Source organism: Phaethon aethereus, assembly GCF_964289735.1.
Source record: "Phaethon aethereus genome assembly, chromosome: 1".
NCBI classification, from domain to species: Eukaryota; Metazoa; Chordata; class Aves; order Phaethontiformes; family Phaethontidae; genus Phaethon; species Phaethon aethereus.
The window spans coordinates 200,394,136-200,416,955 of NC_138575.1; the positions used below are offsets into that span (position 1 = coordinate 200,394,136).

General features: G+C 40.0%; 1 protein-coding gene across 1 annotated transcript in view; it reads left to right on the plus strand.

The window, feature by feature from the left end:
- Nucleotides 1-22,820, plus strand: part of ATP8A2 (ATPase phospholipid transporting 8A2) — a gene marked incomplete at both ends in the record, with an annotated part of 152,134 nt that overhangs the window by 85,324 nt on the left and 43,990 nt on the right. The window contains one exon of the mRNA XM_082014781.1: nucleotides 11,633-11,805. Coding sequence (XP_081870907.1) covers nucleotides 11,633-11,805 — 173 coding nt within the window. The remainder of the gene's footprint in view (nucleotides 1-11,632; nucleotides 11,806-22,820) is intronic.

Here is a 22,820-nt window from a genome sequence, read left to right on the forward strand (position 1 = left end):
TACACAGATGCGTTAGTGTCCAGAACAAGCGTTTCTTTCTTGCCCTTTCTGTAGTACGGGATATAAACTCTTACGTGTACCAGAAACTGTTCTGTGGTCAAACATCTAATATGTATTGAAAGCAATAGAGAGATTGTCTGATGCAGAGCATTTCTGGAGTAGATGAAAATCATGTAATAATCTTTTGTTTTAATTTTTTTAACAATCACAATTGTTAAATGTGAAGAGAACAGGGTTCTAGCTATACTATTTGAAATCCCTAGTCTTCCCAGGGTACACATGTGTTTCTTGCTAAAGTTAGCAGTATTAAAAAAAATAGTGTCAAACGGAACAAATGTGGTATTGTCTTTCGTAGCATTTGAAGAAGGTTTCGTGATGATGAATTGTCCCTTTGACAGCAGTTGTTTCTACCATTGTTTCTTATGCTGCAAGTTTTGCCCTCTGAGAACTCGAAGGGTTGCAAAAGGCTCATGGCATGCAAGATGGTGCCTCTGACAGTCGTGTTGCACTGGATGACCACTTAGGATGTCAGGTCTTTGGGCTGAAATGTTGAGTCTTTTGTCACTTTGCTTGATTTTTAAGAAATAAATTTAGTATTTTACTGGGGGTTTACCGTGAAGATTGGCATTTTGAAGATGCCACTCCCATAATCAGTGTGTCTCTCCTTAATCTGAGGAAAAAGTACTGTTGCAGGAAATGGGAGGTTTTATTTCAAAAGGCTAAAATGCTAGGACCACCACTTCTGGCGGCACACACTGCCATGATACTTAATCTGCAAGATGGGAGATGACTAGTTAGTGAAATCTTGAACAAATCAGTTTTACCTTTTAATTTGGAAAAGGCTTCTCTTCCTTCCAACCGCTCCTCTCCCTCTCCCCCAGAGCCCCCAGCTCATGGGTTGCAGTGGGACTTCGTACCTATTCCTTAATAGAGACACAACTTCTCTTCACTGAGCCTTAAGTTTAGCGTGCAGCTATCTGGCATTGTGCATTAAACTTGACTTGAACATTTAACCATGTTCTTTTCAAGTCATCAGCTCTTCAGTGCTATTCTTTACCGTGATCTTGAAGTACCTGCACCGCCTTATACAGGATATGTATTTGTGATGGTATATTTGACTGACATATTTGGAGATTATTTTTCTGTGATCAAACAAAACTTGTAAAATACCAGCTTCATTTTTCTTTTTAAACTACATTGGAATGTGTTTGGAGATAACAGGGTTCCTTCAGGGTTTATTTTCTTCCCTATTTATCAAGTTCCCTGGCTCCTGCATAATCAGTTTGTTACAGAACTGAAAATGTCCTTGAATAATTACCTATAGCTCTTGATGGTCCAATTTGTCTGGACTTTCAGCTGCTGCTGCAGATGTAAAAGTACTGATATGATCTGTTTGCCTGATTTTTGAAGGCAAGATTTGATCTGTATATGTGATAACCTGAGACTTGATCTGCATTTAAGGACTCTTTATATATAGTCGTTTTAGATTACTTGGCTTACGGTGAAGGAATTTCAGGTTGAAGTCAGATTCAAAGCTATGAAAATTAACTGAGTGAGGTCATCTAATATCTCTGGGTCCTCTATATGATGTTTTTGTTGGCGTGGTAGGAGACCATATTCATCAAGCAGAATCATGGTGCTGTAAAAAAAGCAAGTACTGCTGTATAGAATCAGTGACTTTTATTTGAATGACACGATACAGGAATGGGTTCTTACCGTCTTGCCTTACATTTTTAGTGATATTTGCACTTGCTGTATAACAATATTTGCCTAATATTTTATATGTTGTGGTTCTTTCAATGTCATGGTGTGCTCACTCTCATAAATGGGTTTGGATCAACGGATGTTATAGTGCTGGGGTTGTTTGTGTGTAATTGTGGTATCTGAGCTTATTAAATACTTCTGTAAGAGAAATGCAGATGTTTGATCAACTTCTACAGATGCTAGTGAGAAGGCAGATAATGACCCTAATAACATCATTTGGAAAAATTATCCGCTCATAGCTGTCAGGGATGAATTGAAGCTTTGTGAGGAACCTTGTTTGGAATGATTTTGAAACTGCAGGTTTTTTATATGGTACCTGCAGAAATGGTTTAGAATAAACTATTTCCCAGCTATTGCACATACATGCTCCTGTTCTTACCAGGCTCTGAGAATAATTATTAAACTACTTGGCACTCCTGCCAGAGGAATCTGGGATCAAATGTCTTATAACTGGTTCAGGCTGAAGTTTTGACAAAGTCATGCTTGATTTATATTGGAGAGGGAATATGGGACACTTTTTGTTAGACCTTTCAATCTTTCTTTGGAGAATTGCATCAAAGTGGTTAAGTAATTGATTGGGACTTAAGATCAAGTTAGTGTGCATTAGTGTGAAGTGTCCTTGGAGTGCTCACGTAGTGTGTGCTCTTCCATATCTCTTCAAATCAGCATGTGACATAGGCTGAGCACTGCAGTAATACTGAGCAACAGCTATTGATGAGCCTGATTTTTTTTTTGTTAAATTTTGATCTTACTGAAAAGAGTAAATTGAAGGTAGTCAGCTGGGACCTGATTTTTCTCCCATGATCTGAGGGGGGTTTTTTGTGTACAGGTTGAGTTTGAAGTGAATCATGTGTTTTAAAGTATTCAAGGCTTCCTAAACTGGGAGATGCTTGTAGTACGTCTTCTGAAATGCAGAGTAGTGAAGTATCCACAGCTGGAGTCCTCAGCTTTCAAAGGTTCTCTTGGTTTTGGAACTGGAGAGTGTCCTTATATTCTGATCTTCCTGTAAATCTCAGGAATGGATGGACTCTTAAAATTGGGTTTTAGAAATGTGGCATTTCAGAGGCATCTCTGCATAGCGTTGTTTTCAGTGAGCTAAAGAAAACCACCTCACTGTTTATATTTCTACTTTTGGCTTTCAAGAATCTTACAGGTGTTGGGTTTTCATACATAGCTCCATAGTTGGTCTCTTTGCATATTATTGAGATATTTTGGTACATAAGATTCTTTTCTGGGAGTCATCTTAGTCTAATTTCTCTTCCTGGCTCTTCTACCATAATCTCATAGCTCATAGGTCCCAATACTACTGCTGTTCCTCCAGATACATTCATCTTGCGAGACATTTCCAGTCCCTCATGACTCTCAGAACTTGTACGAGCACCTGATCACACATTGCTGTTTTTCTAGTCCTCTATCCTGGTCTCTTCTAAAAGAAGCTATAGGAAAAAAGGCGAGATGTAAGATCATGTTATTGCACTGGAGTGCTCACCATGTGAACACAAGATAGGGATCAGAAAAGGAGTAGGTGGGTCACAAGCTGAATGAGTTAAGTGTTATGCTGTGGTGAAAAAAGCAGAAGGCAAGAAAAATATTGCGCAGGAATATAGCCTACTCTGTTCAATGCATACAATCTCATCTGTTGCACAGTGTAGCTAGGTGGTCAGACTAATGTCCATGCTGCTATAAAGTTTGATTTTTATTTTTTTGGCATTGTGACACAGCTTTAAGGGTAGAAGACAGACAAGGTATTAAGAACATACTCATCACTGAGCAAGTATGTAAATGCTTGTCTGAAAATTTTTGGGACTTGAACGTGGAGGTCTGTATTATTGTAGAGTTGATTGTAATAAGCCATTCATATCCTTACATTAATAACAAAATATTTCAAATTCTACTGATGTTTTGAGTTTCTATTTAACAGTCTGTAAACCATGGCTTTTGGATCAGTTTTATACGAGCAGGTGACATGGTGCACGTAGCAAACACTACTATGTTTGCATTTGTATTTGCATCCACAGTCTAAAAGTACACAGAAGCAGTTAAAGAATGGGCTGATTGAAGATTGATCACTTGTAGGAAGTCACAAAAGAGGGGGAGCACAGGAACCTTACCAATGTCCTGCAGCTGGTGTCTTTCTCTATGTAAGAAGTTGTCTTTACTAGGCTTCGTGGTAATGTACGTGGCACCCTTGTTTATAACTAGATCTTTAGAAGTTGCCTGTCTGCTTTCAGAAATTCCAGCTTGCTGTCCTACTCAAGTTTGGTGTAAAACTTGGAATATTGTCAGGAGTGAGTATCTGTTCTGGAAATAAAGTGATACTTGTTCCTCAGTTGCAAGAAAGGTTTCAAGGTTAGCACTTCCACATGTGTTATTGTGGAAAGCACTTCCAGTGACTCTTCTGCCCAACAGGTGTTGTTCTAAATACTTGTATCATGTTTCACCAGCTTTGGTTTAAACATTAGTTTGTCTTGCCTTCATGTTCATTATCCCTATTCTCCTGTAAATTTGCTTCTGCCAGATGTCCTTACAGATACCTCAGGTACAGCAACTACACAGTTTGAAGTGAAAGATTTCACCGAACGTGGTGAAGTTCTAAGTCACAATTAAGTTACATGGGAAAACTTTCCATGAAGTGGGGCTGGCAAGTGTTACCTTGAATGGGGTTATGCAGTGAAGTTCTTGCTTTTCTTAAGTCGTCCTTGGAAGATTTTTCATTTAACACTGGGGGGGCAGGGGGCATGACTGGGATTTTGACTTGAAACCACTTTTTTCTGCATGGAGAAAAAGAATTGTTACATGTGATTTATTCCCATTATCCACACATAGGAAGGAAACGGCAGAAGTCATAAAACGTAAAGTCTTAGATTGGTAAAATAGGTTGAGCTGGCATTTGAGTGTATTCCAGAACAATAAGTTAGCAGACTGTAATTTATATCATCTTGCAGAATTAGTGGTTTGGAAATGAATTACAGGATGATGGAAGAAGTTAACTTGGAAAAAAATCTTTAAACTGCTGCAGCTAGCAGTGCCTTCTAGATTTATGATAAATGCAACAAGTAGCGTATGGGGTTGACTTAACATATTTGTTTAACTGTAAGCTAGTTTAACACCTCTTACTGCAGGAGCTTGTTCTGTGGGGATCACTTTAGCTCCTTAGAGATGGAGGAAAGGCCATGCAAGAAGGGTGCATGAAAGGTAGATGTCCGAGAAGGCTGGAACATGATGCTGATTTAGGCTTAATGTGTGTGTCTTGGAGGTCGCAGACCCAGGAGTGAGTAGTCTTCATGTCTTGGAGGTTGCAGATCCTGGAGTGAGTTAGTCATCTTCAGCTAAAGAGACCTTCTTGTCTACATGATGCTACTTGCCGTTTAGTTTTCTTCAAGACCTTTTGCCTTGTGGGCTATGTATCACTGTACACTTAGAATGAAATGTGAGTATACTTGCTGTGCAAGTGAGACTTAATTTCTTTCTCCTGCTATCAACACAGTGACTTTGTGGGTCCTTCCAGGGAAAAGCAGGAAAGGAAGGGGAAGAGGAGATTTGTGCTGATCATGTTGTAGTAGTTGTCCACTCCTCCTCTAGGTATCAGTTTGTAAGACAAATTTAGGGAATAGCTGTTATCCTGCTAAAGTATTTTGCGCCCAAAGTTTTTGCAAGTCTTGCTGATTTTTTTTTTTTTTTCCCCTTGGCAAGTATCTGATACTGTCATTCTGTGTTGGATACCAGATTGCCCCACATTTCTTGCTGTAGCATTCAAACTTCCCAAGCTGTCATGAGAGGGAATTGGCTGTATGATGTGTTGCTGTTAAAAACAACAAACAGAAACCCCACCCAAAGGCATGCAAAAAAACCCCTAAAGGTCTTGTTATATAGCCTGTGTAGTAATGTTTCTAACATTTTTATTACAGTGTGAGGAATCAACTTGTTTTCAGTGAAGTCAGCAGAGCTCTGATTAATCTAACTCTGATTGCATTGACTTTCAAATTCATTCTAAGCATCATGTGAAAATTATTAGTATTTGCTCTGTTAAACTAGAAAATAATAATCTGGGAAGTCCCAGAGTTTATTTGTCATGTTTTTTATTTAAATACAAAGTTGGGCGTAGCAGGGTGTTTTTTCTGAGGCTTTGGAAAGTGAGAATATTCAAGCACAGTATTAAAAAGTTTGTTAAAGACCCTAAGAGTGCAGTCCAGAAAAGACCACACAAACTTTGCTTCAGGATGTTTTCATTTTCTGCCTGTCAACAAATTATACTCTGCTATGGAGAATTATAATGGTGTACTAATAATGTTACTTCGTGTTCTGGATGGAAACTATGCACACACAGAACAGTAAAATATGAAAAGTTTGTTTTGAGACAATAATACAATGCTCTGCTCAAGGTTTGTATTTGGAGTTGTGACTTTTTAAAATGGAAGTGGGAAAACAAACAGGAAAAGTAGGTGGGGTAGGTTTGTATACTGCCATGTCTTGAGTCTAACTCAAGCACAGAGACCATAAAAATATTAACCCTTAAATGCTTTTGTGTGAGTCAATTGTTGATATTTTTAGAATCAACTCCTCCAACCATGTCGAAAGTAGAATAAAAAATAAATGAAAACCTAATTTCCTTAGCTTCCTCAGTTTGAGCTCTGCAGTTGTCTCTTTGCAATCTAACTAATCCTTTTTAATGTTTGTGCTTTGGTTTACTTGGTGGTCTTGTATGAATGGGTTCTTAAGCCCTTGTGAAGCTCTAATTAAACTGATAATGTTGCTCTGATTCAACAGACATCTTAAGCATGTTGCACATGTCCTCTAATGGCTAATGAAGTGTCTGTGTGTATTTGAATAGCCTGCTCAATCAGGGCTACTAAACCAGTGGACTTTTCAGTTGATGCACATTCTGACCTTTAAGTAAAATTGGATCTGTATTTTTAGTATTTGGTGGAAATTTATCTGATATGCCAGTACAATAAGGTCTGATTGGCAAGCACCTCTCCAGGTTTCCCCAGAGCAGTTGGATGCTCCATGTGTCTAAAGGAAATCTTGAGGAAGGAAAAAACAAGTTTATGATATTTAAGTAAAATGCATTAGTATTCTCCTTGGTAATATTCTGGTGTTGTCAGAACTCTTGACAAACTTTCCATTTACTCTTGAGGGGTACTCAGGTCTGAGTTTGTCCACATACTTTCTTAGGATTGTTATTGATTTCTGCTCCATCATGCTTGTTCTAGTAAAGGATTGATTTATTCTTGCTTGACGTGACTCAAAGAAAAAAACTTATACCTGGGTTTTACTCTGTGTTTGACATCAAGGGATCAAAGTGGAGATCTCTACTCTAGTTATCAATAATGAGTTGCCCATGGGAGGATATAGTTCCCCATGGTTTCCAAATGTTTGTTCATCTGCTTACTTAGGAGGTTTTTATTACATACCCAGTGAGATTTGGAGCTAGTTTCTTGTGCTTAATTGCACTGGCCTACAGGAGCAGTAGTTTGTTTTCTTTTTTTAAAACATAGCATTTGTTAGTAGTTAGAAGAAAGAGAAATAATTAGTGCTTTTTTTACTGTATAAGTTTCCAAGTTAGCCATGTGTATGGAAGAGTATATATAGAGAGCTTTGCAAATGCTGTTTAAATGAGGTGCCTGACTTGTAATCCTTGATTTATAGGTTTTTGGGGTATTAACCCTGTTACTAATTCTGTGACATCTTGTATGTAAGATGAGTAAGTTCAGTGACCAGGGCATGAATTGGATGAGGCTTATGCACAGCGATGATAAGCTGAGGAGAGACAAGTAACCATATCTGATGAGAACCATTGCCTTTTAGAAGTATTCCTCTTGCAGTGTGACTCCTCTGGGCAACAGAAGTTGGATATTGAATAACCCTCCTGAACTTGCCCTCAGGTTCTCCTCTCTCTCTGCAGGAGGGGGTGGTTGGGCCCTGGCCCTTCACCTTCCTTTGGGTCAAGTGGAGAAGCAATGGGAAAATGAGGGTGTTTCCTCTGCAGTGCCTGAAGGGCTAGACCGGGAATAAGAGCAGGGACTGTCTCTCTTGGTTTCAAATAGTTAGAGAATTCTCTGTTTTTAATCCTGTGGGTGGATTTGGGAGAAGGATGAGGGATAATTCTGTATTCAAGAGCAAGAAAAAGGTTTAAGCAAGACTGAGAGGAAGCAGTAAAGAAAAACAAATGGTGCTTACTCAAAGATCCCAGGGTCACGTATTCTTGGGTTAAAATTCTCTTATTGATGACATTACCCAAACTGTATCCCTTATACCATCCTCAGGACTTCTGTGAATGTTAACACTTACATAGTAGTGTTGAAGTAGATAAAAGAGCTTTCTTCTCCCAAGACATACCTTTGTTTTCCTTGCACCAGTCTGTAATGGTTTAAGTACAGTCTTCTACTTTGTGTTCAATTTTCAGGTACAGTGTAAGTAAAGCATGCCATGAAGTCATAAATCAAATCCCTCACACCTTAACAGGGAAGTAGGGAATGACACAGTCATTCTTGTAATGAAGATGGTTCAAAACATAATCTGTGTCTGAAATGGCTGAATTGTGCACTCTGTCATATTCACTTATCTGTAAATTTCCCTCCAGTTTGGAGCTAGTTTCATAGTGAATCAGAGTGAGTTTGTTTTCACTACCATACGAATGAGTGGGGTCAGAGAAAATAAATTGCAAAGCAATTTCTCCTTTTTTTTCTCTCCCCTTTGTGTGAAAGTGCCCTGATTATTTTCCTACCTATTTGGCCCAGGAAAGCCCAGTCATTCTGGCTACCTGATCCTCCTTCTTGGCTTACTAATGCTATCCTAACTGCTGTCATGTACTCAACTTCTTCACCACCCAAAATTCATTTAATCTCCAATATTTCTTGGTTTCCTCCTTGCCCACATGCTGTTCTGCATCCTCCTTTACTCTAGAGGAGAGGTGACCTCTCTCCCCTTGCTAACTTTTTGATCTACTTCCTGCAGTTTGTGACGGTAACTGGGGATTGAGGGTTTATTGTGGCAGAGCCCTGCACTGGCTCAGGAGGTCCCAGAGCTCCCAACTGTGGGGGCCCAGAGGCTCTTCTTAGAGAGCTGGTATATGCTTGCTGTATTCTTGCACTTGTTCCTGGCTGGTTGCTCTTGGCTGCTGTCATGGTCTAGTTTGATTAAGCATGGCTATTTTTGACTTCTATTGGCTTTATTTGTGTAAAACTGATCTAGTCAAACTTCAGAACTTTATGCAGCAGATAGCTGGAAGTGCTGCTATGTTTAGCAGTTTTGTGTTACATTTCAGACTTTAACATATTTACTGAGTGTTGCATGAGGAACATGATTGAGGCAAGCCAAAATATGTAGCCTTGAACCATCACAGTACACTTAATCTTGTTGCTCGGTATACTGTGGTGGCTGTCTGTCTTCACAGAACTCAGATCAATTTCACTCAGTATTACGCATGGAAAACATTTTGAAAATGAAGTAATTATTTAATTTGAGAAGCTAGTGTATTTTTCCAAAACAAGCCAATTCTTATTTGAGTTGGAAATAAAAAGATAAAGGAAAAAAATCCTTTACCATGACCTTATGAACATTTAAAGGTCACTGATGTAATCCTGTAGTAGAGATATTTGTAAACCTTAAATCAACAGAAAGGGAACAACTTGGTTGCTGGTTGTTTCAGTAAAACATTACTGGAATGGTCAAAGCCCAGACTATTTGGGAGGCTGGGACAGGCTATATAACATCTGAGCTGCCATAGTTTTATTGGCACTTGACCTCTAGTGAGCATGGGATAACTTGGGTTAGTATGGTCTTACTGAAGTATAGTAATAAGAAAAAAAAAAGGGGGGGTGGGCGTGTGGGAGAGGTCTTTTACCATAAGCCAGAAGCACTGCCTGTGATTCTTTGCCCTGGAGGGTGCAGAGTAGCTCTTGGTCTCCAGTAGTTTGACATAGTGAATTGACATACCTGAGCTTCTCTGAGCACTGTAGCAGTGCCTGTCTGGTCGGCTGTTGTGGGGGTCTGTGGCAAGGAGCTGGGGGCTGCCGGGGCTGCCCCATGGTGAACACAGCTGGTTCCGCAGGGCACAGCTGAGCCCCTCAGCCAAGACGATGGCACCTCTGGGAAAGCGTTTTTAAGGAAGGACAGAACACTGCACAGATGGTGATGAGTGAGGAGAAAAAAGTGAGGAAACAGTCCTGCAAGCAGCTAGGGCAGAGGAGTTTCCCATCACTTTATTCACAGAAAAAACCCACCTCGGTATGACTCTTCTGTTTAGAGTGCAGAGAAACAGCTTGTGAATGCTTAGATCAATACATTAAGCTGTGGAACTAGGAAGCTCTTTGTGTTGTTTTCTCCCATCTCTTCTCTTCATAGATGCTGGAGGGATCGCTGAAGGAAGTAATTTAGTGGGAAATAAGTTTACAGTCCTATTAGTAGTGCGATACTGAACTAGAGCTCTTTGGCTCCAAGGTCTTTGATGTGAAAGATGCAACTTTAAATACTTTGTTTGCCATCTTTCTGAGGTGGTTCATGTATACAGGTTTCTATACATCTTTTGGTTCGTTCAACCATGTGCAAAAATCCCAACTCCTGCTCTCAGTTGAATTTAGAGAGGGAAATCCAGACTCCACATTTGTGCTGGCCTTATTAAGGTAGTCTGTTCCTCAGGACCAGCAGATGCATAGTCAGGGTAACTAGTTTAGCTGCCTTACTTTTTCTTTTTTCAACATCTGTCTGTTAAACTGGAGGTGCAAATAGGAAATGCAGCACTTGGCAACAGTTTGCAGCATTGCGATCCTCTGGAGAAATCTGGATCTATAAAATGACGAATGGGTTGCAATGAGGCATAAATATCACGTTTTCATTTCTGACAGTTAACTCTGTTCTAGAGTTTTTCCTGTTTATAAAGAGAAAATATATATTTTGCTTAGACCATCACAGCTCACAAAATGTGTACCTTTAAATATCAATAAGCAGAAGCATGTATAACACTTGGTTTAGCACAATTATTCAAAGTTGCACAGTTTAGATGAGCAGGAGTGCATTTTCTTTTTTTGGTTGGTTGAAGAATGGAGAGAACACTAGACTGGAAAGTGGGTGAGGATTTGCTGAAACAGAAACCGATTATTTTTGTGTATGCCACTTGATACTGTTTTTGAATGAAGGGGAGAAACTGAAAAATTATATAATCCAGCAGCTAGTGATCATTTGCCACCTAAAAGGAGTGTTTGACTGGGACTGAAGTCTTGGCTTTCCATGTTATGCCCTCCTATCTCCTGTGTGTTAAGACCTTCTCTGTCAAAAAGTGTGTGTGCGCTTCAGATCACGAGCAACTTCTTGAACTGTTCAGCAGTGGTTAACTCGGCTGGAAGTGATGGTTATACTAACCTGCATGGGAATGGAACGGGCTGCTTTAAGTGTGAATTTCACTGCAGTAGGATGGTTGAAATTTGGGGTGACAGTGAAATATGAACACTTGATTTATTTTTTTTTTTTCCCAGCGGCAGCTGTCAGTGAAAATATTTTTAGGGTAGGCAATTCTGTTTTGAATAAGTAGTAAGACTTTGAGTGGTGTCCAAAGCCATGAAAGGCATTAGGTTATACCTGGCCTACAGTTGAAGAGGATTTATCACAACTACTGTGGGCACGTGTTGTGCAGGGGTGTGTGGTGGAGATGCCAGAGTCTGCACTGAAACAAGGCATGTGTTCTTAGGCAAGTGGGTGCAGCTTTTGCCCATTTGTGACCCAAACTAATATGTCTGCACGAGGTCCTGTTAAAACACTAATTCATGTCAGTGCTAGTCTAGGTGCATGTTTACTGTGCTCCATTGCTGCAGTTTGGATGCACTTTCCTTGTATTATGAAGAAACATGTTTTCTTTCTGTTTATTCTTCAGGCAACAAGAGCCTCTCTGACTCAACATTGTACCAGTTTGGGGGAGTCGCTGGGCAAGGAAAACGATATTGCTCTGATTATTGATGGCCACACACTGAAGTATGCCCTTTCATTTGAAGTCAGGCAGAGCTTTCTGGACTTGGCACTCTCCTGTAAAGCGGTCATTTGTTGCAGGTAAGAAATTCTGGGACTTCTTCTGGTAATAAAATGGGCACAAAGCCTATGAAACTTTATCTAGTATGTCAGCTTCCCTTTCATGCTTACAGGAGATATAGAAGTAGGGAAAACAGTGTGATATTCAAGAGGAAGCAAGCTGCAGTGGTGAGCCACTGGATTATGTAATTCATTTCTCTGCTGTGGAACTATAATGAAGTGAGGCTATGCTGGGAGAAGTAAAGGAGGCCTGTAGAAAGCTATTCCTCTTACACCACAGACAGGTCTGTGAAAGTGTTTATAAGGCTGACCGACAGGCCAACAAAGCTTAAGATTTCAGTTCTTCCTGTCCTACAGGATACTTTACACTGTAGCAGTAGAGCTTGTACACCTCCAAGGTGAGCATTCAATCAGCTGCATGTTCCCTCCTGGTGGCAGAACTCTGCTAGCTCTTGGAAGCAGTCTGATAAGTGTGCTGGAAAGCAACTTGGGTAGTAGTTCCTTTCCTGCTCCTATGGAAGAAGTGAAGCAAGTCCTTCACTAAAATTAAGTGCCATCTAATAATGCAGTTCCCTCTGCCACAGTCAGTCCCAATGGAGTCCAATCTCTTTTATAAACACTGAAAGATCATGAGAAAACATTATACCTGATTGCCTGATTATAGTAGACGCTGATGAGAAGGAATGGTATGGATGTGGTCATTTGTAAGCAATAAGAATTGGCTAACAAGAAGTTTGTGCGACTGTTCAATTTAGCTCTAGAGAAGGTCTCTGGAAGAAATTAAGTTGTCCTCATTTTTTTTTTATTATGTATGCTATGCAAGGATGTGTGTAACAGTGCGATTTGCCCTATTTTAAGTGTTAAGATAGCCATTTGCTTTACTAGTCAACAACAGAATTTGACACTGTTCATGGATTTAGCGATACACAGATGTGGTCCTATGTCATGACTACTTCAGAAGGAAGAAATTACGAGCCCCCAAAAAAATGAAAACCAAAAGCTGGCCTGCTTTACTTTCTGCATAGCAAGAAAGCTGCATCATTTTTAACTTTGAAAGACTATGCAGCTTTGAGGACTCTGTGTGTGTCTATGCTCGTTGCTAGTATTTGGAGAGAACTGTGTCCTAGAAGGGATCATTGGTTTAGGGAGACAGGAAGTTTTAGCTGCATCCTAGAAGCAAGACCTACTTTGTGGGGAATGACTATATGGAGACCTTGTATTACTGTTCTGTGGTCCTACTTATCCTTATATATGTGCGCACTAGCATACAAATGTTGCATGGCAAAAACAATCGCAGTCCATGCACCTGAAGTAGATGAACCAATTGGCTTTTTCCATCTCTGACTAGTTTCTTTACAAGTGCTGGGACTCCTGGACTGGGTGCAGTACGGGGGCTAGCACTGCTCAGTGTCTTCATTAATGACCTCATGATCAGATGGAGTATGCCCTCAGTGAGTTTACAGACAATACAAACCTGGGAGGAGTGGCTGATACACTGAATGGTTGTGCTGCTATTCTGAGGGACCTTGACAAGCTGAAGAATTGAGCAGAAAGATCTCATGAAGCTGAAGGGGAAATGCAAAGTCCTGTTCCTGGGGAGTTACAGCTTTGTGCACCAGTAAACGCTGGGGGCTGCCAGGCTGGAAAGTAGCTTTATCCAGAAGGGTCTTGGGGTCCTGGTGGACAAGCTGACTGTGAGCCACCAATACACCCTAGTGGCAAAAAAAAGGCCAACAGTATCCTGGGCTGCAGCATGAAGAGCACTGCAAGCAGGTTGAGGGAGGTGATCCTCCTTCTCTGCTCAGCACTGGAGAGGTCACATCTGGAGTACTGTGTCCAGTTCTGGGATCCTCAATATAAGACACAAACAGGTATCTGAGTCCAGTGCAGGGCCACAAAGAGGATTAAGGGACTGGAGCATCTTAATTACAAGGGCAGGCTGAGGGAGCTGGGACTCTTCAGCCTAGAGAAGAGAGGGCTCAGAGGGGTTCTTAGCAATTTGTATGAATATGTAATAAGAGTGAATGAAATGAGGGAGCCAGGCTTGTCTGTGTAGTGCTTGGTGACAGGTCAAGATGCAACAGACAAAACACATGAATGTCTGTCAGAACATAACATATCTCCTCCCATTTTACTGTGAAGGCGGCCCAACACTGGAATGGGTTTCCCAGAGAGGTTGTGGAATATCTGTTCTTAAAGACATGGAAAACTCAACTGGATACGGTGCTGGACAACCTGCTGTAGCTGACCTTGCTGTAGCCAGGGGCATTGGACTAGCTGACTTCCAGCAGTCTTCCAACCTGGGTGATTCTAGGATTCTGTGACTGGGGACAAACATCTTGTTTTTTCCAGCCAGTGCTCTTTGTCCTTCTTTCAATTCCTGTTCTAAATGGTTATCAACTCCAATGATTTTCCTAAATCAGTTCTTGAATAGCAATTTTTTTGCTATTGCTGATTTTTTTTAATACGTTTTGGGTGGGAGTGCATGAGGTGTTAGAGGTGGGGGTCTTTTGCAGCTGTTTCATGGGAGTCAACAAGAGTGTTACAAGAAGGAGCTCACAATTGCAGCAATCTTCTCTTGAATGCCATGGACCCAGATGTAGGGCCAGTAAGAAGGTCAGCGTTCCCTCTTGTGCAGATACCTTGGGCTTAGAGGGTACCAAGTGCCCAGGAAGGGAATTTACCCTATGTTGTAGACTTACGCTGTTGTATTTGTGGGGAAGCTCACAAACACTGAGCAAATCGAAAGCTCTTCCGTATTCTATCACAATGCTTTGGTAGAGATCATTCCAAGGCAGTTTGTTAGCTTATTTCTCAAAGATTTGACAAGTTGGGTCAAAGACCTATGTAGCTGAAACAAATAATAAATTGCAAATTATTAAAACTATACTACATCATCTTCAGTGAATTATATGCATTAATGAATGGCCCTGTTTTGCAAAGAGATGTGTAATACTGGACACTTCCTCTCCTGTTATTTCATTACCAAGCCAACAGTAGTTTTAATTACTAGTTAATTAGGAAATTGAGGAACAATGCAGGGAAAAAATACTGTAAAGTGTACATCAAAGGGGAAAAGATGATGTAATTTCACAGCCTTAAAAAGACGAATAAGAATAATGAAGTTTTAAATCCCCAGGCGCAAGAGCGGAATGCCTTTAATAGCCTTTAAGGCTTTGCAGGAGTCTTCCATTTACTTGCCAGGTGCTTGGTATTGAAGAAAAAACATTTTTTCTTTTTCTATTCTGGGCTGGTTTTAATAGTTACTTTGCGTGTCAAATAAGACAGTGCACTTAAATGTCACAGGAAAAAGTTTTAAAATGTGATTGGCATAACGAGGAAATTTCAAATTAAATAGTCTTCAAAAAAATGTTAATTGGGAAGGGGGATCTGGTCTTTAAACTTAGTGGTATGATGTTTAACCACTCAAGGAGGAGTTGTGTTGCTATTCTCAATATAGCATAAATTTGTGAGACTTAATATTTCATAAATTTACTACAATGCTTTCGTCTCCTCTAGGGAGTTTCAGCTACATTTGCCTTTCAAAGATATTTTAAAAAATATACTGTATATTCATTTGCTGGGCTTTAGACATAAACTGTAGTTGAACTTGAGTCTCAGGGGTAATATCTTAAAATGAAACTGCTGTAAACTTGGCCCCATCTTGCATTAAGAGGGAAGAGATGGTATCTCTGATGGGGTTAAGTCTTCCACTGTTACAGTGTCTGTAACGGGCCACTGGCACAGTGGAGGAAAATATACCCCTTGGGAGATTTGGTGAAGCTTGCAAAATCAAACTAAACAATTTAAGAAAAAGCCTTGTTTGTTACAAGTTTTTCCAGAGACTGACAGATCATCTTATATTCCCTCACAGTGACTGGGATGTCAGTATGCAACCAGTCCAAAGCAAGCAAAACTTACTTTTCAGTGGAAATAAGTGTTGTTTGGAAGGCAGTTGAACTCATGACTTCATCTGAGGTCTGAGCTGTTGATTGCCTGTCTCTGGTTTTCAGCTGTTCCTTGAAAGGACCTGCTTTTATTGATGTGTTGCGAGAGCAGCAAAATGTTAAGGGTTAGGTAGAAGTGAAATTTTTTTATAACAAAGTGGAGCTTTGTCATTACTCTATAGTGTTTATACCTCTTAGAAAGCTAGTTTGTACAGCAGATCGCTGTGTTTGGCTTTGAATATAAAAGTGGCAGAGAGGTAGGTAACTTGCATGTTATGACAGCATATTTAATTCTCTACTGAAGAGCCTGCCTTGAATTGAAATATTTGTCATTGAAATATGTGTTGTTTCAGAAATACTGTTTTTATGACTTTGTATGCTTTGGGAATGATTTTTTTGTTGTTGAATGGAACTTTTCTGCAGGTGACAGTGACTCTGCCATTGTATGGGTTTAATGCCATATTAAGAAGACTTGTATCAGGAAGAAACAATTCATTGGCATTTTGTAGATTAAATTGTTCCAAGCAGTTTATAAGTACTTCAGTACTTACAAATGATTGTTGGACAGCAGAAGCAGTCCTTCCTTTAACCTACCTCCCCAGTAAGCATAATGAAGCACAATCTCCAGAGACATGTGGGGCATGAGACTGGGACCATGTCCTTGCTGGGCTGCCTCAGAGCAGTTTTTGCTCTTTTGCTTATATTACTGGCCATTTCTGCAATACTGCTTGAGGTGATGGTGCTGAGGTGATGTTTTCCACACAAGCAACCTGATCTAGTTGAAGATGTCACTGCTCATTGCAGAGGGTGGGACTAGATGACCTTTAAAGGTCTCTTCCAAACCAAAGATGTTATGGTTCTATGTATCTACAGAGCAAAGATGTTAAACTAAGCTTTTGTACTTGGATCCTGCAGCCCTTTTCAGCTGAGTGAACAGTAAGTTGATGCCCTTATAGGAGAGGGTTTGGGACTTCGTAGCAAAAAGAAATGGCCTTCTGCCCCCATCTGACTTTTTCAGAGCTACAGTTCAGAAGTTCTGTATTCCTAAATGGAGATGATCAGCTGGCATACAGTGTTTGGATGGTAATCACTCACTTTAAACATCCACTGTGTATAATTTGGAGCAGAGGCCAGCCAAAGCTTGATTTGGCTATTTTACAGCAAGTTCTGAAAAGTTTCCTTTTCAGGAAAAGCCTGTTGCTCTATCCTGTCCATCTAAAGACATGATACTTCACTGGATCTGATGGCATACATTCTGCTTAAAGGTGACAAAGTTGCTTTGACCAGCCTGTTCTTTTCCTACACTTCTGGTGTAAGAACATCTCTATTAGAACAATTTCTATTAGAACTCCCCTTCCTGATGTGTGTTTTCCAATGCGGTATTTATCTCCTTCCGCTGTTCATGTTGTGCTGGTGGAAATCAGTGTAGCCACGCGGAATTAAATGAAGCTACAATGACTTCATCAGCCTGCAGCCTGCTTTATTAGTAAAATATATCGCAATGTCTGTTTTGAGCAATTTACTTCTCCTGAGGTTTTATCTTGTTGCTGGGTTTTGGCTTGTGACAAAGAACACCAAGAAAGTTGTCGCAATTGCTGTACAGTCTGTCAACCTTTCTGCCCTGCTTTTATCAGATGCCTGGTTCGGTGGAGATTTATCAAGTGGCGTAGCATGAGCAGAAAATGAGCAATTTCTATGGACTATCTGCTATTTCTAGAGGGGCACTTGCCTTTTCATGGCTACTACGTCAGCATGATTTTGCTGGCTTTAGGTATGAAAGGTTCGCAGTTGTTGCTCAGTATCTGAGCACTGACTGTGAGACTTCTGCCCAAACTCACCCACTAACTTTGTCAGGTGATAGTGGCACAAACTGTTTCTAACAGTACCTTGAGCAATTGTGAAGCTGTAGTGATAATGATGAGGAACTGAGGAAGGAAGTAAACAAGGTCAGAAAATGCATGTTTTTTAAACAACCCCAACAACAACAACCCCCCCGACTGTTTTCCCACTTGTATTGCTGTTTTGAGTAGTATGCAGAGTGGGTGTAGTGAGGACATGACCCCACAAACAGCACTCTGAGAACAGACACTAAATGTTCTGAAATGAACATATGCTTTGACTAGAGTCTCTGCTCAGGTGTTGAAAAGGAAGGGATTTAATGAACTGGAAGCAGATGGTGGCAGGAGGGAAGGGAAAAAAAACACCAGCCTGTGGAGAGTACTTGTTGCTAATTGTTACTGTCACTTTGTCAGCTAGGGAATGAGGAGATGGAGACAAGAGAAGTTGTAAGGCCATAGCTTGGATGCTTCTGGTCTTCTGTCCTCATTTGGAGGAGGAGACATCAATAATGTAGCTCACAAAATGAACATCTGGAATACCTTTTAAATATTTATGCCCCTAAGTCTCATGTTGTTGCTGGTGTTAGTATTTGACAAAGTGCTTATTCTGTGCTGTAGTTCAGAATGTATTTATTCAATCAAAAAAGTGTCTTGTTGATTTTCTTCAGGGAAGATTCCCATTTTTGCATTGCAAATTGCAACACGCTTCTGATTAAGGGCATGCAAACCAATTCTAACATTAATTGGTCTCAAAGAAAATTATGGATGTGTTACATCTTCCTGTACGTACGTCTTATGTTTTCCCTCATCTATCACCTACTAAATTATCACTGTTCATTTTGTTCTATTTCTGACGACTCATGACAGCAATATTCATCACATGACTTGGAAAACCATGAGGGAAGAACCATTCTGGCAGCTTCAATGTTTGTAGATAATTGAAGGGGGAGGAACGTTTGGGGTTACAGCATGATGTGGTGCTCTCTGCACTTGTGAATAAAGAATACTCAGAGATGATCAGAAATTATTGCCTAAAATGTCCAGTGTGGATGTAGGTATGTGTAAAGCAATCTTGGGACTTTTTCATGTGATTAATATTCTTAAAAGCTTATTGGCTGCTTTGCAAGAGCTAAGAAAACTTGCAAAATGCCACCAATTCTGTGTTTGAAGGACAATATGGGTGAACTTTAGGTTTTTAAATTTTGGTAATTATCTTGTCTTTTGAGTGACATAGTGAGTTTCTGCCTAACATTCTGTCTTCTGTTAATCCGTGTCCCTAGCTATGACAGTTCCTGAACCTCATGCTCATAGTTTAAATCACTCAAACACATAGCTAGTGTTTAAAGGGGAAAAAAGTTACTGTTAGTTCCAGTCACTTCTTTGGTCAACTGAGAACCCCAAAAGTGAAGATTTGACTCTAATCCTAAGTGCTTTAATGTTTCTCCAAAATGTTGCTGTAACAGTTGGGTGCATAAACCAAGGTAAAAATGCCAGACTCGGGGTAGCCCTCTTATAAGAAAAGATGTGCTTATTGAGTCCGAAACATCTGTGAATCACTTCTCTAGGATTATTTGTGTTTACATTAGAAAAAGTACTTAAAGATACTGTTTTGACTGGTATTGTTTGTTTTTTTAAATGACACAGGTGAAGCATGTTTCAGTTTTTCCTTTGGGTAACTATTCAATTGCCTGACAGCCTGAACTTAAATGATTCCTGCTATATGGCCAAACTTTTCTTTTGCTTAACTTCATCCCACTGTTGTGACCGTGACTATACTTAGAATTCTTTTCCTTTTTTTGTGTATTTGGGATGAGGAAATAATTCAGACAAAGTAATCTGTAAGTTGAACCACTATTCCAGTTTCCATTATTTGCAATTTGGGAAAATGCTTTCTTTTTTGAAGTTACTAATGAAAAATACTTAGTTGAGTAAATTTGTAGTGCAGTTTTGGAAATTGTATGCTTCATATTGGCTACCTGTTTCAGTGTTGGGTTTGTTTTCATACTGGATTGACCAATTGACTGACTTCTTGTGCCCATAACTGTGATTATGAATGAAATATTTGTTCCTGAAATATTCTGCTACATTCACCTGAACTTCCTATTTCTGTAACTATTCTTACTAGCAAATTTACTTACCAGCATGTATTTGGGAAAAATTGGGGGAAAGGCATGAATACACCTAAAAGCAACTGACTTCCTTATTTTTCTTTGGAAACAATTTTGTAGGAAAAATACTCTGTCCCGATAAAAATGAGTAAGTTTCTCTTCCAAGTATGATTTACCCTAGTTGTTCTTTTTAAAGTTCACTTGTTGCCTTTTTGCATTGTGAGCCTGATATTTAGGTGACCAAAATCTTAGTATTTCATTTGATGTATTTCATAAAATGCAAGTGAAATTTCTGTCATGAACATTGGTGTGATAACACTTGCAAACAGTTCCAAATGGTATCGGTATCAAATTCTTCACTATACTGCAGTACCTTGTCCAAATTGCTACCAGTCTTTTCAGTTTGTGAGCAGGAGCTGCCAGCAATGCTATGTTTAGCACTACACTTCCCAAATTGGAAAATAAACATTCCATAGATACTGCACATGAGAAAACACTATGCTGCTGGAACGTATGCTATTTTAGAAGAAAGATAAAACTGCGGTTTGGAATACTTTCTGTTCCATGAGAAATGCATAGTAGTGGTATATTTTTCTTTCCACAAGTGTTAGTGTGTTAACCCCCATATTCTGGCCAAGTTCCAACTTGAACAATTACTTTCTTCGCACTGAAATTCCCTCTGCCTTCTCTCTTCAGTACGATATTCTTCGCTTCCTACTCAAGGTTGTTGTGAGGGTGTCGGTGCGAAGGCTAAAGCTTGCCTGGGCACCCCCAGGCTTACTCAAGTCCCTCTGTTCTGCCAATGCAGTTGTAAATTAACTTGTAACTTAGCTGTCAGCAAAATGTTTGAGCTCTTTCAAGATAGCTTATGTGGTCTCTGACGGGGTGTACAAAAGCATTAATTGCTGTATATACTTCTGTATCTGGCAAGAACCGTTTCCTAATATGATGAAGCATGTAGGTTAGCTGCAGCTAGCTGTCCTGTCTCAACTGAAGCTTCCCCTGCAAATCAAAGTTTGTGTCAGACTCCAGTTCTCCGTTAGACCTCAGTAATGCAGAATTTTTCCTGTTCAGGCATTCTGGCATGGTCAGACTCTTGACATAGTCCTCTTATGTCTTACTGCTTGTTGTACCAAATACCCCTTTCCCGAGTTCCTGGAACAGTATGTTGCCTGCCACAGAGTGACTGAATGTTTCTTCTTACGGAAATCTCTGCTGGTCCATCAGGCTGGATGGAGGCCAAGGGTCTAGTGCCTTTCTGCAGCTTTGCAACTGCTTCGTAAAGGCTTCTGACTGCATAGAAAAGGTCTTTAATTCGTTGTTCACCAGGCTGCAACTACAAGGAAATATTTTTCTTTCTCTCTGTTGTTCTAGTGTTTTGGAGAATGTTACGAGGGAATAGGTAACTCTCCTGATCTTGATCATTGCTTACTATTCTGAATTTCCTTGCCTGAATATTGAATATTTATAGAAGATTTCAGAACTCTTTCTCAGAGGGATGTATTTCAGGATACTTGTTGCTTTCATTGAAATATTTGGTTTTGTCTTCCAAATTTAATATTTGCGTTTCACTAATACCCAGATGCATGAATATGCAGAAGACGAGGGCCTCTAAAGAATATGTGGTGCTACACTGCTTTCCAAAAGACGACATTCAAAACAACTGTGATATCGCTCCTTTCGTAAGATCTAGCAAAGTCTTGTGCTCTATCCCACAGGATCAGCTTAAATATTGTATATTCCATTGTTAAAAGTACCAGATATGAAATTGCAAAACAGCAACAGTCTGTTCTGCAAGCTTTTGCAGGGAATTAACTTGATGTGTACTCTGGGCTTTAGTTGCACAGTAGTAATATGTGGGACACTGAACTGATAAAATGGCTCTGGTTTCCAAAAGTGCTCAATGTTGGTGGAACTTGACTAGAGTATAACTAAGGTCAGTAGGAGCATAGCTGAATCCATACTGGATACTTGGGAAAATATATGACCTTGCACTGAGTAGAATGGCTAGGCTTAAACTTATTTCCCTGCTGTTCATATCTTTGGAATCATGATAATGAAAAACAAAACTGTGCTAGAAGTTAATGTAGTAAATCCAGTTTGATTCAATGGGCTAGAATAGGAAGGTGAACTCTTTGGGTTTGTTCATGTGAGCAGGAACATGGAGAAGCACTGGTTCCCAGTGTTATGCAGTTCTGGGCATACTTGATGTGCCTGAAACATGGCAAGATCTATGGATGTGCGTTTTCTTTAGTGTGAGTAAATCCTGCCATATTCTGCAGGGCAATCAAGGCTGCCCAGTTGGAAATTATTTAGCAAAATAGTCATCTCTAGTTGATGGTGTAATAGCTTTAGGGGGATTTAGACTCTCCTTTGCCTTGAGGAAACTCCTTTCTGCTGTAGTTGAACTACCATTCTGCTTAGAAGTCAGTGCTCTGAAAAACACCAGCAGGGTTAAAATGGTAAAAACTTGGTGGTGGTCTGTTGGATTCTGTGTTTGCCTGTAGGCTTTTCTTGTGCTTTCCCTGAAAAATCAGGTCTAGATACCTCCACCCTATTCTGGGAGGGCTGTTTTGCCATCTGCTTTTGGCATCTGTGTTGCCCCAAGTTTTCTTCTACTTTTTTAAACTTGCTTCTCCTATAGTGTCTAGAATAGATGATACCATGATAGGTGTTGAAGATTTTAATTTTTTAATCTTGCTCCTTCATATCCCCCTTCTCTTACTGTTTTCCATGTCACAGCACACATTTAGACTTAACGTTGCTCCATCTCACAGGTCTTCTGTGAAGTGTCTCACTATATAAAATATGCTGTCTTTGTGCATCTCTAGTATTGTTTTATTTATGCCTTGCATATACCTTTTGTATACAACACACAATCTCAAGTTCCTACAGGGAGCTCTTTGATCAGAGCTTCTAAACCTGTGTAGGATGTTACCTGCATGTGATTTGCCTACATGTGATCTTGACAAAAGCTATTTCTTGTGGGCCCTAGTAAGGAAGAACCAAAAAGTCTTAAAAACAAACAAAAAACCCCCACCCTATGACATTAAGTTAGGGTCTCAAAATGGAGACAAGCTGCTTGGGTGCAGGTGGGATGAAAGCATCTGAGAACTCAAATTCCTACCATCTTTCTGCAAAAC